At 64.6% G+C, this 14,212-nt stretch overlaps 1 protein-coding gene across 1 annotated transcript; it reads left to right on the plus strand.

Moving 5' to 3' along the window:
- Positions 1–2,806: 2,806 nt before the first annotated feature.
- On the plus strand, positions 2,807–11,772 carry LOC120388293 (cytohesin-2). The gene is made up of 12 exons (XM_039510068.1): positions 2,807–2,966; positions 4,377–4,524; positions 4,681–4,747; positions 4,973–5,091; positions 5,690–5,770; positions 6,116–6,228; positions 6,387–6,535; positions 6,758–6,869; positions 9,339–9,415; positions 9,796–9,867; positions 10,819–10,973; positions 11,273–11,772. Exons 1-12 carry the CDS (start codon positions 2,948–2,950, stop codon positions 11,358–11,360), a joined length of 1,200 nt encoding a protein of 399 aa, XP_039366002.1. The 5' UTR covers positions 2,807–2,947; the 3' UTR covers positions 11,361–11,772.
- Positions 11,773–14,212: the final 2,440 nt, after the last annotated feature.

Raw genomic sequence — 14,212 nt, forward strand, 5'->3', positions numbered from 1 at the left:
CTCGGGTCATGGGATGGGGGTGGGCCGGGGTGGGGGGAGGGGTGCTGTCTGATTGGGCCCATCCCGCACCAAGGGGCGACCCCAGGGGTGGGAGGCCCAAATCCAGCCCTTCCCCCCTCCCCCACCCTCCTGAGCCCAAGGGCAGGAAATCAGAGATGGGGATTAGTGTGGGGGGGGGGGCAGACAGCTGTTCCCCCAGCAGGACCCCCCTGGCCCAGCTCCCCCTCCCCACCCGCTAATTCCATCCCTGGGCATCCAGCCTGGTCCTTCCCTCGTCATCAGGGACACGGGGCTTGGCAGGGCGATGGGGGCACAGGGTGCCAGCCAGATGCTGCCAGCTGCCCTTGACGGTGCCCCTCAATCCCGACCCGCAGCCCCCCACTGGCCCCACCCCCCAGCCCTGCCGGTGCCCCTCAATCCCGACCCGCAGCCCCCGACTGGCCCCACCCCCCAGCCCTGTCGGTGCCCCTCAGTCCTGACCCGCAGCCCCTCCAGCCTCTCCCTCCAGCCCTGCCAGTGCCCCTCAATCCTGACCCACAGCCCCTCGTTAGCCCCCTTGAGCCCTGCCAGTGCCCCACACTCCCGACCTGCAGCCCCAGCTCTGCCAGTGCCCCTCACTGCCAATCCACAGCCCCCAGCCCCTCCCTCCAGCCCTGCCAGTGCCCCTCACTCCTGACCCGCAGCCCCCCCAGCCCCACCCCCAGCTCTGCCGGTGCCCCTCAGTCCTGACCCACAGCCCCTGACTAGCCCCACCCTCATCCCTGCTGGTGCCCCTCACTCCTGACCCATAGCCCCCCCCCAGCCTCTCCCTCCAGCCCTGCTGGTGCCCCTCAAGCCTGACTGGCAGCCCCCCAGTAGCCCCACCCCCAGCCCTGCTGGTGCCCCTCACTCCCAACCCGCAGCCCCTGCTAGCCCAGCCCTGCCCCACCCCAAGGCTCTGCCAGTGGTTCCCCCCAAGTCATTTCAGACCCCCAGGAGCTCTGCCTCCCCCCACAAAGTTGCCATTTCTCAGAATAGGCTGTGATGGGGGGGCTGTGTCGGGCGGGGGGGTCACCCCCATTTTCCCACCCCCTGGGGTAGACGGGGCCCCTGGGTCTAAGCTGGGTTCCCGGCTGGTCCCCTTGGAGCCCACACACACCCCCGCCCCCCCGCTCGTGAGCTCAGCGCGCCCCCTGGTGGCTGCATGGGCACATGGCAGGGCTATCTATGGGGGTGTCTATGGGGCAGAGAGGTTGGAGGAAGGAATGTCTATGGGGCTGCCTATGGGGTGGAGAAGGGAGGGGGTGTCTATGGGGCAGAGGAGGGAGGGGTGTCTATAGGGTTTTCTATGGGGGTGTTTATGGGAAAGATGGGGTGGAGGAGGGAGGTGGTGATCATGGATGTGTCTATGGAGGGGATGGAGGAGGTGGTGTCTATGGGGCTGTCTATGAGGTGGAGGAGGAAGAGGGTGTCTGTGGGGCTGAGGAGGGAGGTGTCCATGGTGTGGAGAAGGGAGGGAGTGTCTGTGGTGTGGTCTAGGGGGTGGAGGAGGGAGGGGTGTCTACAGGGGTGTCTATGGGGGTGTCTGTGAGGCAGACAGGGTGGAGGAGAGAGGAGTGGCTATGGGGTGGAGGAGGGAGGGGATGACTATGGGGATGGCTATGGGACTGTCTATGGGGTGGAGGGAGGGTGGATAGGGGGTTCTGTGGGGCAGATGGGGTGGAGGGGTGGCTATGGGGCAGAGGAGGAGGTGGCTATGGGGTGAAGGAGGTGGAGGATGGGGTGGTTATGGGGTGTAGGGAGGGTTGATGGGGGTATCTGTGGGGCAGAGGAGGGAGGGGAGGCAGTTTGGAGGGGGTGGCTATGGGGCAGAGGAGGGAGGGTGGCTATGGAGTGGAGGAGGTGGAGGGGGGTGGCTATGGGGTGGAGGAGATGGAGGAGTGGGGGGTGGCTATGGGGTGTAGGGAGGGTGGATGGGGGTGGCTATGGGGTGTAGGGAGGATGGATGCGGGGTATCTGTGGGGCTGAGGAGGGTGAGGGTGGCTATGAGGTGGTGGAGGTGGAGGAGGGGTGGCTATGGAGTGGAGGGAGGGTGGATGGGGGTATCTGTGGGGCAGAGAAGGGAGGGGGTGGAGGGGGGGTGGCTGTGGGGCAGAGGAGGGAGGGGGAGTGGCTATGGGGGTGTTGATGGGTGTGTCTGTCTGTCTCTGTCTGGTTGCCCTGGTGACGGGGCCCCTGGATTGACGGGGTGGGGGGCAGGGCCTATGCCACCTGTGGGATGAATATTAATAAGGGTCTCATTAATATTCACGATACGCTGATTAATTATCCATAGCGATAGGCCCTTAGCAACGGACAAAGCCCCACTAGGCCCTTAGCAACAGCCTGTTCTCTTTCAAGTCCGTCCTCTGGCACAGTTAGGGGCGGAGGGCAGTGAATGGCAGGTTCGGTCCCCTATTGGCTGGCTTGTCTGTCATTTGTAGTGATTGACGGCCAAAGTGTGATTTAGGACTATTCGGACTTCCATTGACTGCTTGAGCTGTCGATCTAATGAAGGAGGGGCGTGTGTTAGATTCTTAGGCACTGATTGGTCAGTCTGAATGTCAATAACTAGTATGGCAAGCTGTTGAACTCATTGAGGGGTCTCATTGGTCGCCCTAGAGCTCAATCTCAGCAGTGGGGCGGAGTTTAAGCAAACCTCTGACGCCCATTGGTTTCTCTCTCTATCATTCTTACAAGCTGACGGGTTCAGACGGGAGTCGCCTCCTCCCATTGGTTGTCCACGGCGGGATGGGGTCGGGTTTTGGGGCATTCTGCCCTCCCATTGGTTGGTTCTGGGGAAGGAGGCGGGACGTTCCCCTCAGTGCCGGGCCGGGCGGCTGCGGGAGGAGGAAGCAGCCGCCGCCGCGGCAGGACAGAAGGGACGAGCCCAGGGGCCGGAGCGGCTCCGGCGGCCGGAGCGGGCGCCATGGAGGACGGAGTCTATGGTAGGGGCCTGGGACTGTACCACTCTTGGGGGCCGCGCGTTCTATTGCGGGGCCCCGCCCATTCCGTGCTGGCTGCCGGGGGGGCGGGGCTGGGTTGGGCTGAACTGAACCATTCCCTCCTTTTGGGGGGTGTTTGGGCCGCACCATTCTCTTGCTGATGGGGAGGTGGCTGGGCTGTACCATTCCTCCCCTTAAGGGGGGGGGAGGGTGGTCTGAACCATTCCCACCCCCGAATGAGTAGATTGCCCCCTTATGGTGTAGGGTTGGGCTGTACCATTCTTCTTCGTGTGGGGCGTGGGCTGTACCATTGCTTCCTATAACCCAGAGTGAGCTCCCTTATGGGGGGAGGGAGGGATTGTGGAGGGGGTTGGGCTCAACCATTCCCTCCCAGAGGGGGAGTGAGGAGAGGGTTGGGCTGTGCCATTAGTGGGAGTGGGGGGTTGGGCTATACCATTCTCTTGCTTATGGGGGAGTTGGGCTGTACCATTACTTCCCATAACGGAGAGTGGGCGCCCTTATTTGGGGCGGGTGGGAGGAAAGGGTTGGGCTGAACCATTTATTCCCCTATGGGGAGGGTGCTGTTGGACTGAACCATTACCACTGTTTCCCCTGGCCCCCCACCCTCCCACACCTCTCCATTGACTCCCTGCCCCGCCCCCGGCGTTGTCCTTCGCCCGCCCCCCGGATTGTTTATGAATTGGAAGCGCCTTGGGGCAGGGAGCTTTGTTCTGTGTTTGTACAGCCCCTGGCGCCGTGGGGCCTGACCTGGGGCTGGAGCTCTCAGGGGCCGACAGGATCCAAATAATACATACCCACGTACAGCCCCTGGCGCCGTGGGGCCTGATCCAGGGCTGGAGCTCTCAGGGGCCGACAGGATCCAAATAATACATACCCACGTACAGCCCCTAGCGCCATGGGGCCTGATCCAGGGCTGGAGCTCCCAGGGGCCAACAGGATCCAAATAATACATACCCACGTACAGCCCCTGGCGCCATGGTGCCCGAGGCTGGGGCTTGCAGTGGTCCTGCGCTGCAAATAAACAATAGGACGAGGCCGGAAAGCCTTGGGATGTCGTATTGGAAGGCAACCAAACCTGAGCCTCCAGTTTCATGCCACGGCTAAGGCCTGGAACGTGCACAGATTTTGCACTGGTCTAACCATACCGCTCCCTATGGAGCCTGCAGGGGCAGGAAATAGCTGCAGTGCAGGGCACCCTGGCCATGTCCTCCATCTGCCCCCCATGGCAGCTGTGTCTCTGCACTGGACAGGGGATCCCTGCATAAACAGCCCCTGTGCCCACCTCACCCTGCAGGCGTCACCCGAAAGTCAAGAAACTCTCACACGCGCCCCGCTTCCTCCCTCGCTTCCTGGGGCTTCCTGGGTCAGGCTAACCTGTGGTCTCCATCCCAGTGCCCCCGGACCTGACCCCCGAGGAGCGGCTGGAGCTGGAGAACATCCGGCGGCGGAAACAAGAGCTGCTGGTGGAAATCCAGCGGCTGCGGGATGAGCTGAGCGAGGCCATGAACGAGGTGGAGGGTCTGGAGGCGAATGAGGGCAGGTAACGAACCTGCTGATCCCCAGAGGGGCCGTGCCCCAGCGCTGGGTTAGGGGTCCCCATATACCCAGCCCCTGTGCCCCACCCCAGAGGGCTTGTACGCTGCTGGGGCTGTTCCCAAGTGCTGAATCTTGTGGTTTTTCTCCATCCGACCCGCAGCAAAACCCTTCAGAGGAACCGGAAGATAGGGATGGGCCGCAAGAAATTCAACATGGATCCTAAAAAGGTAAGAGTGGAAGGGGCTGGGAGCTAGGACGCCTGGGTTCTCTCCCCAGCTCTGGGAGGGGAGTGGGGGCGAGGAGGGCAGGGGGCTGGGAGCCAGGACACCTGGGTTCTATCTCCAGTCCCTGCATGTGGGTGGAAGCGGAGGTGACGCCTGGGGCAGGGGCCTGGGAGCTGAGCGGGGTGCGTCGGGTCCCGGGCGCCTGACTCCGTTCTGTCCTCGGCCCAGGGCATCCAGTTCCTGGTGGAGAACGAGCTGCTGCACAACACGCCCGAGGAGATCGCCCGGTTCCTCTACAAGGGGGAGGGGCTCAACAAGACAGCCATCGGGGACTACCTGGGGGAGAGGTGAGGGGGCGGGGCCATCGGGGACTACCTGGGGGGGAGGTGAGGGGGCGGGGCCATCGGGGACTACCTGGGGAGGTGAGGGGCGGGCCATCGGGGACTACCTGGGAGGTGAGGGGCGGGGCCAGCGGGGACTACCTGGGGGAGAGGTGAGGGGACAGGGCCATCGGGGACTATCTGGGGAGGTGAGGGGCGGGGCCATTGGGGACTATCTGGGGAGGTGAGGGGCGGGGCCATCGGGGACTACCTGGGGAGGGGCGGGCCATCGGGGACTAGCTGGGGAGAGGTGAGGGGCGGGGCCATTGGGGACTATCTGGGGAGGTGAGGGGCAGAGCCATCGGGACTACCTGGGGGAGGGGGCGGGGCCATCGGGGACTAGCTGGGGGAGAGGTGAGGGGGGCGGGGCCATTGGGGACTATCTGGGGGGGAGGTGAGGGGGGCAGAGCCATCGGGGACTACCTGGGAGAGAGGGCAGGGGGCCTGTGGGGAGGGGCGCAGCCCTTGGACTCTGACAGGGAGGGGAGCTCTGGAAGTTCAGTCTGATTGATGGGGGCAGACTGGGGAGGGGGCATTTCAGCTCTGACACCCCCACCCCCCTCAGGGAGGACTTCAACATCGCCGTGCTGCACGCCTTCGTCGACCTGCACGAGTTCACCGACCTCAACCTGGTGCAGGCGCTGCGGTGAGCGGGAAGGGGTGGGGATCGGGGGCTGGGGAGGGGAGGATGGGAAGGTTTGGGGGTGGGGGCTGGGGAGGGGATGTGGAGGGGAGGGTGGGAAGGTTTGGGGAAGAGGAGGATGGGGGCTGCGGGGCGGGGAGGGTGGGAAGGTTTGGGGGCAGAGGGGCTGGGAGAGGGGTTATGGAGCAGGAGGGTGGGAAGGTTTGGGGGAAGAGGGGGATCTGGGGGCAGAGGAGGGTGGGAAGGTTTGGGGGCAGAGGGGGATCTGGGGGCGGAGGAGGGTGGGAAGGTTTGGGGGCAGAGTGGCTCAGGGGGGTCCTACTTACCCCCTCCCCCCGGTCTCCCCAGGCAGTTCCTATGGAGCTTCCGCCTGCCCGGGGAGGCCCAGAAGATCGACCGCATGATGGAGGCCTTTGCCCAGCGTTACTGTCTCTGCAACCCCGGCGTCTTCCAGTCCACAGGTACCTGGGTTCTAGCCCCGGCGCGGGGAGGGGAGTGGGGCCTAGTGGTTAGAGCAGGGGAGGCTGGGAGCCAGGACTCCTGGGTTCTCTCCCCGCTCCGGGGTGGGGGTGGTGTCTATTGGGGACGTTCCTCCTACCGGCCTCCCTTGCTCCCCCAGACACCTGCTACGTGCTCTCCTTCGCCGTCATCATGCTGAACACCAGCCTGCACAACCCCAACGTGCGGGACAAACCCAGCGTGGAGCGATTCATCACCATGAACCGGGGCATCAACGACGGGGGCGACCTGCCCGAGGAGCTGCTGCGGGTGAGGGCGGGGCTCTGATCTGGGGGGCAGGGCGGGATCCTGGGGTCGATGGGCCCATGGGTCTGGCCTGCTGGTGAGGAGGGGGTGTGGCTTGTGTCTGACTCCACCCTTCAGGAAAAGGGCTGTGGCCTCTGACTCTTGTCATTGGGGTGTGGCCTTATTCTGACTCCACCCCTTGAGTGGGGTGTGGCCTCTTTGTGACTCCGCCCCCTCGCCCGCCAGAACCTGTACGACAGCATCCGGAACGAGCCGTTCAAGATCCCGGAGGACGACGGGAACGACCTGACCCACACGTTCTTCAACCCGGACCGGGAGGGCTGGCTGCTCAAGCTGGGTGAGAGCGGGACCCCCCCGGACCTCCACCCCCTCCCGATCCCCACCCCCGCGATCTCTGCATGCCTCTGCGCTCTCCTCTCTCTGTGTCCCACCGACCCCCCCGCTGTGTCCTCCAAGCACCGACCTTCCTTCCGCACCTGCAGGAATACTCCCCCCACCCCGGCTAGGACTCCTGGGTCCGTACCCCCAACTCAGCCCCGGTCTCGGCTAGAATGCCTGGGTCCGTCCTCCCCCTCCCCACACACACCAACACCTCGGCTAGGACCCCCCCCCACACACACACCCACGTTTCGGCGAGTGCTCCTCGGTCCGCCCCACTCCAGCCCCCCCAGCCTCGGCTAGGGCTCCGGGGTCCATGTCTGTGCCCCCCGCCCCCCCAGCTAGGGCTCCTGGGACACCACCCCCCAACCCCAGCCTCGGCTAAGGCTCCTGGGACACACACCCCCGACCCCAGCCTCAGCCAGGATTCCTGGCTCCCGTGCCCCAACACCCAGCCTCAGCTCGGCTCCTGGGTCCCCCCACCCCCAGCCTTCAGTTGGTCTCGGTCTGCGTCTGTCCCTGCCCCGCACGCTGGGCCTCCCCCAAGCCGCCTGAGTCCGACTCTGCTTCCTTCCCCACGGGGGCTTTGAGGGCACTGCCCCAACTCCCCATCGCCCCCCCCAAGTTAAGCATTCTGGGATTGGAGGGTTACACAGCTATAGGGGGAGCTACTCCCCCCCAATGTGAGCCCCCACCCCAAAGGCATTGGGACCCCAGTTCTCAGCACCCCCAGTTTTGAGGTAGGCGCCCCCAGACTAGTGGGGCCATGAGGGGTCAGGATGGGGGTCGCACAGACCCCACAGCAGCTCAGTCAGAGGCACAGGCTGGATTTGGGGGGATTGGGGTTTGGGGTCACAGGTGGGTGGGGGGAGGTGGAGAAAGCTGAGCGGGGGAATTCAGGAGGCTGGGAGGGTCCTAAGTTGCTGGGGAGGAGGTAGGTGGAGGGATCTGTGGGGTGGCGGGGTGATGGGGAAGGGATGTGGGTACAGACCTTACTTTGTGCCTGACTCCATTGCTGCCTCTAGGGGGAGGCACCGATTGGGGGTCGGGGGTGAGCAGGGATCAGCTCCCAAGAGCCGGGATGGGGACTGGGAATCAGGATACTTGGGTTCCATCATGGCTCTGGGAGGGGAGTGGAGTCTAGTGGTTAGTGTGTGTGTGTTGGGGGTGTAGCTGGGAGGCAGGACTCCTGGGTTCTCTCCCACCTCTGGGAGGGGAGTGGGGGCTAGAGGGTTAGAGCAGGGGGCTGCGAGCCAGGACGCCTGGGTTTTCTCCCAGCTCTGGGGGGAGTAGGGACTAGTGGTTAGAGCTGAGGGGTAGAGGTGGATGCTGGGTGCCAGGACTCCTGGGTTCTATTTAATCTTCTCCCCAGCCCCCGGGGCAGGGAACGGCCATCTGGGACGATGGGTGCTGTCGCTCACAGAGAAAAGCCGGACAGAGGCACCCCCCTCCCTCGCTCTATGTATCAAACCCCTGTGACATCCTCCCCCCCCCAGCAAAAAGGACATTCCCTCCCCCCCTCCCCAAGATTCCCCCTCCCCCCAGTGCTGATCCCTGCGGCAGGGGTGTGATTTGACCGTGTTTTTCCTCCTCACGTTGATATAACTGATTTTTCCTCTTTCTCTCTCTTCTCTCTTCTCTTCCCCCCCGCTCCCCCTTTCTTTCTCTCCCTCCCCGTTTTCCTCCCCTCCCTCCCCACTCCGGCCCCCACGGCCCCCCCCACCCCCACGCCGCTGATGCCACTTGCGCTCGGGTCTCACCGTTCCTCCCCAGGAGGTAGGTAACGGAGGGGGAAGCCGCTGCTGGAATGGGGGGTGGGGACCTCGCCCCGTTAGCTCCATATCACCGCAGTAGAGATTTGCCCGACGCCTGACCCCCGGAGCATTGGAACTGGCTGCGGGTGGACGGGGGGTCCCGCCCCTTGAGGGAAGGGGGGTTGCCGGAAGCACCCCGGAATCTCCGCACAAGTTGCAAAGGTTTTGTCTCAGGGACAGTCGTGCCACACGGGGTCCCCCCCATATGGGACCTGGTGGTTAGAGCAGGGGCAGCTGGGAACCAGGACTCCTGGGTTCACGCTCCTCCCAGAGCCAGGGAGTGGGGTCTAGTGGTTGGGGGGGGGGGGCAGGGCGCCCGGACTCCTGGGTTCTCTCCCCAGCTCTGGGAGGAGAGTTCTGCCAGTGACACCAATTTCTCAGGCTCCCCCCCGGCCTGCGGCAGTGCCATGGCAGGGCAGCTGCGTGGGGTCTTATGCCTGAAACTGAGGCCCCATGTGCCCGGGCGAGGGTGCCGTGTCTATCCCAGCATGCCCTGGGGCAGGCCTGGTCGGCTCCTCACGCTGCCCCTGGGTGGACCGGCCCAATAGGATCAATAGCTGCCCCCCCCCAGGTGCCCCCATCACTGAGCCCCCCAATCTCTGCTTCCCCTGCAGGCGGGCGCGTGAAAACGTGGAAAAGACGCTGGTTCATCCTGACTGACAACTGTCTGTACTACTTCGAGTACACCACGGTGAGCCCCCCCCCCCAGCCCCCCCGGAGCAGCCCCGTGGGCCCTGCAGGCTGGTGTCCGGCCCCCCCAGGCCCGTCTACCCCGGGGGCTGGATTCTAACCGTGCCCAGCGCCGCCATCGTCTTCAGAGGCAGACCAAGTGCTCCCCCTAGTGGTCAGTGATGGAATCGCCTGCCCTTTGGGGTGAGCCCCCTGCCCCGAATCACTCGGGGGTCAGGCTGGGCCCCACAGACGGCCCCTGCAGGAACCCAGGGGGTCCTGCCGCTCGCCCTCCTGGGCCCGGGGCTCCCTGGCTCCCCCCACTTAGCTCCGTAGCCAGTGGCAGGGCGTCCCGCAGGCCGAGCCGCGTCTGCCCTGACTCCGGCTTTGTTCCCCCCTCAGGACAAGGAGCCGCGGGGGATCATCCCACTGGAGAACCTGAGCATCCGGGAGGTGGAGGATCCCCGCAAGCCGGTGAGGGCAGCCCCCTCCCCCAGTTCCCCCACCCCTCTGGGCCTTCTCGCCCCCGACGTTCACCGTGGTCTTCGTCTGTCCTTACTCTCTCCTTCATGGCCTTCCTCCTCCTCCTCCTCCTCCTCCTCCTGTCTATCCCTCCGCGCACCCACCTCCTTCCATCCATCCATGCACACCCCTCCCTCCCTCCATCCATCCCTCCATCCACGCACACCCCTCCCTCTATCCCTCCCTCCCTCCCTCCATGTACCCCTCTCCCTCCCTCCCTCCATCCATCCCTCCATCCACGCACCTTTCCTCCCTCCCTCCCTCTACCCCTCTCCCTCCATCCATCCATCCATCCATCCACACACCTTTCCTCCCTCCTTCCATCCATCCGCGCGCACCCCTCCCTCCATCCATCCATGCACCCCCCACATCCATCCGCATACCCCTCCTTTCCTCCATCCATTCCTGCAGCATTTGACCCTTGTCGATCAGGCTACACCCGTCTACACCGCATTGTGCTCTCAGCTCTGAGCTTTCATTTCGAGCACAAATGACTTGACTTTGCCTGAGTTTATAATTAATAATTTTGCCGAGAGCCTGAGCCCATCGCTGCAGGGTGGGGGGAATCAGCCCTGGGTGTGACCGACGCAGCCTGAGTCTGCCGAGAGCCTGAGCCCATCGCTGCAGGGTGGGGGGAATCAGCCCTGGGTGTGACCGACGCAGCCTGAGTTTGCCGAGAGCCTGAGCCCGTCGCTGCAGGGTGGGGGGAATCAGCCCTGGGTGTGACCGACGCAGCCTGAGTTTGCCGAGAGCCTGAGCCCATCGCTGCAGGGTGGGGGGAATCAGCCCTGGGTGTGACCGACGCAGCCTGAGTCTGCCGAGAGCCTGAGCCCGTCACTGGGGGGCGGGGGGGATCGACGCAGCCTGAGCCCCTGTGGCTGATTTTCTCTCCCCCCACCCCAGAACTGCTTTGAGCTCTACATTCCCAACAACAAGGGCCAGCTGATCAAGGCCTGCAAGACGGAGGCCGACGGGCGGGTGGTGGAAGGGAACCACATGGTCTATCGCATCTCGGCCCCCACGCAGGAGGAGAAGGACGAGTGGATCAAATCCATCAAGTGAGGAGCACCCCCACCCGCCCCATCCCCCTCCCAGAGCCGGGGATAGAACCCAGGCGTCCTGGCTCCCAGCCCCCTCCCAGGGTGTTGCGGGTGGATGGTTCCAGCTAATGATGGGGAAGGGGAGAACAGATTGGCGGGGGGGGGGAGGTCTGATCCACCCCATTGCGGGGGGGGGGGGGCGTTCCCAGCAATGGTGGACGGGCCGTGGGGCCCCCAGGGGGTGACTGCCCCAAGGCCAGGGCTCTGGGCTGCAGCGAGATCCCCTGGCCCCCCTAACCTCCCGCTCCCCATCCCAGGGCTGCCGTCAGCGTGGACCCCTTCTACGAGATGCTGGCTGCCCGCAAGAAGCGCATCTCGGTCAAGAAGAAACAGGAGCAGGCGTGAGCCGGGCCGGCCAGCAGGCTGCCTTTCTGTGCCCCCCCCCCGAACCCACCTCCCTGGGCGCCGCTGAAACTGACACCCCCCTGGGCTGGGGGGCCCAGCCACGGACAGACAGACAGAGCATCACTGACTTCCCCTCTCCCAGCATCTGTGTGCACCACCAGCCGGATCTGTCTTCTGAAACACTACCCCCCAGGCACCCCACTTGGGCTACAGCCCCTCTCCAGGAGCCACTGGGTACCATGCGCCAGCAATCCCCTGCCCGCCCGTGGGGGCTGCGGCCTGGGGCCTTTGCCATGCCACCGGCTCAGGACCTTGCAGCTGATTCTGATCAGGAGTGACTCCAGATTGACCCTGGAAGAGCAGAGATCAGAATCCAAACCTGCCCCCATTGCAAATGGGAGTGACTCTGGATTGACCTTGGGGGAACAGATTAGAATCCAAACCTGCCCCCATTGCAAATGGGAGTGACTCTGGATCGACCTTGGGGGAACTGAGATTGGAATCCGGCCCTGTCCCCATTGCAAACGGGAGTGACTCTGGATTGACCCAGGCCCTGACTCCGTATCTTCAGCACTTTCCTTCACGGCTCTCTGGATTTTCAGTGGCTGACACTAAGCTCCCGTCTACACTAATCAGCCCTGAGGTGCAATAAGCTCTTGCCGAGCCGCCCCGCCCCCTTCCCTTCCAGCTGGCTGGGAATTTACCCACAATGCTGTGCTCCCACCATGGTGTGGGGCACCAGGAGCTAGTGGCATCCCATGGTGCACTGCCTTTGGGGTCTCCCCTGCCCCCCACCATTCCAGCAACACCAGGCATGGGGTGGGGGGGCATTCCCATCCCCCCCGCGCATTGCCAGCTGGCCCCCTGCAGTGCCCTGTGGCAGCCAGCAGGGGGAACTGGAGTTCTTCCCTCCGTGGGGCAGCCAGCGGAGGGGGGATTTTAGCCAGCCCCCTGGCCTGCCCCTCACCAGCTAATTTTTAAATCCTCCCACCGGGGGTAGCCCCCAACCCCCCCATACACACTATTGGCCCTAGAGCTTGGGGTCCACCTGGAGGCCCCCCCATTTTCATGCCCCCCCTGTGGGCTCCAGGAACGTACACTACAGACTGGGGGTGTATGGGGAGCACCCCCCCACCCCAAAGTCGAAAGCCCTTTGCTTTCGCCTGCTGTGGAATCTCGTCCTTCTGATCACTCCTCTGCCAGGAGCGCAAGGCGCCGTCGGAAAGCCCGGCCTCTCGCCTGGTGTCGCTGGGAGCAGATGTGGGGCTGCCCCCCCAGGACCAATCTCTGTGCCCCCTCCCCCCCGCCACCTTTCCAGGTCAGCCAGCGCGGGGCGTCCTGGGAGAGCCCCCCGGCTCGTCGGCTCCCAAGCCAGCGGGAGCCATCTCCTCCCATGCCTGGGACCCCTGGACGTGCTGCCTCCTCCTGGCGCAGGGGGGTTTCACCCCACCCCGGGCGCTGGTGTGGACAGAGGGGGCCTGGCGCCAGCCCCTTGCCCTCCCCCCCCCCGGATTCCAGGGCGGGTTCAGGGTTTTGTAATTATTATTTAAGGATTTAATGGATGCAACTTTCAATGGAATTAAAACACACAGTCTTGAGTAGAAGCAGGGGGGTGTCTGGGGTGTGTGTGGGGGGGGATCCACTCAGGGCATCAAACACCCAGGACAGCTAGCGGAGGGGGCACCAAACTGGTCTGGCACCAGTGGCATCTTAAACCCTGTTTGGGGCTGGGAACCAGGACTCCTGGGTTCTAGGGTGGGCTCTGGGAGGGGAGTGGGTTCCAGGGGTTAGAGGTGGGAGCTGTGAGTTGGGTTCTATTCTGGGAGGGGAGTGGATCCCAGTGGTTAGAGCTGGGGGGGCTGGGAGCCAGGACTCCTGGGTTCTCTCTCCAGCTCTGGGAGGGGAGTGGGTCCTAGTGGTTAGAGCTGGGGGGGCTGGGAGCCAGGACTCCTGGGTTCTAGCTCTGGCTCTGGGAGGGGAGTGGGTCCCAGTGGTTAGAGCCGGGAGTTGGGTTCTATTCTGGGAGGGGAGTGGATCCCAGTGGTTAGAGCTGGGGGTGCTGGGAGCCAGGACTCCTGGGTTCTAGCGTGGGCTCTGGGAGTGGAGTGAGGTCTAGTGGTTAGAGCTGGGAGCCAGGAGTTGGGTTCTGTTCTGGGAGGGGAGTGGGTCCCATCCTGGCTCTGGGAGGGGAGTGGGGTCTAGTGGCTACAGCAGGGGGGTGGCTGGGACTCAGGACACCTGGGTTCTATTACACGGGGGGGCGGGGGCAGGATGATGCAGGCAGCCTCTGGCCCAGGATGTGAGCACCCTGGGGCCTTGCTCAGCCCTTAGCTGACGTCCATCTGTCCCCACTGCCGCCGGCGCGAGCCATGTGCCGGGGCGCTTTAGCCGGGACCTAAGGTCCCTCTGGGCAGCGCGGCTGGGCAGCAGGCTCCCAAGCACCTCGCAGGCCGGGGGAGGCACCTCTCCCCCAGCCCCAAGCTGGGGCGGTGAGACAGGGCTGTGGGGAGTCCTCTCTCCCTGGGGCGGCCTGCACCCGAATCCCTCATCCCTGGCCCCAGCCTGAGCCCTCACACGCCCCCTGCCCCCCAAGCCCCACACCCCCAGCGGCGACTTCACACCCCAGAGCTCATACCCCAGCCCTGAGCCCCTCATTCCTGGCTCTGCCCCAGAGCCTGCACCCCAAACCCCTCAGGCCTGGTCCCACTCCAGAGCCGACACCCTCAGCCCCATATCCCCGGTCCCACCCCAGAGCCTGCACCCCCCACACACTCCGAACCCCTCGGCCCCACCGCACATTAACGTAAAAAATCGGAACACGGCGACCCCTTGCCCCCTGATGGGATGCAGCC

Source organism: Mauremys reevesii, linkage group 22, assembly GCF_016161935.1.
Source record: "Mauremys reevesii isolate NIE-2019 linkage group 22, ASM1616193v1, whole genome shotgun sequence".
NCBI lineage: Eukaryota > Metazoa > Chordata > Testudines > Geoemydidae > Mauremys > Mauremys reevesii.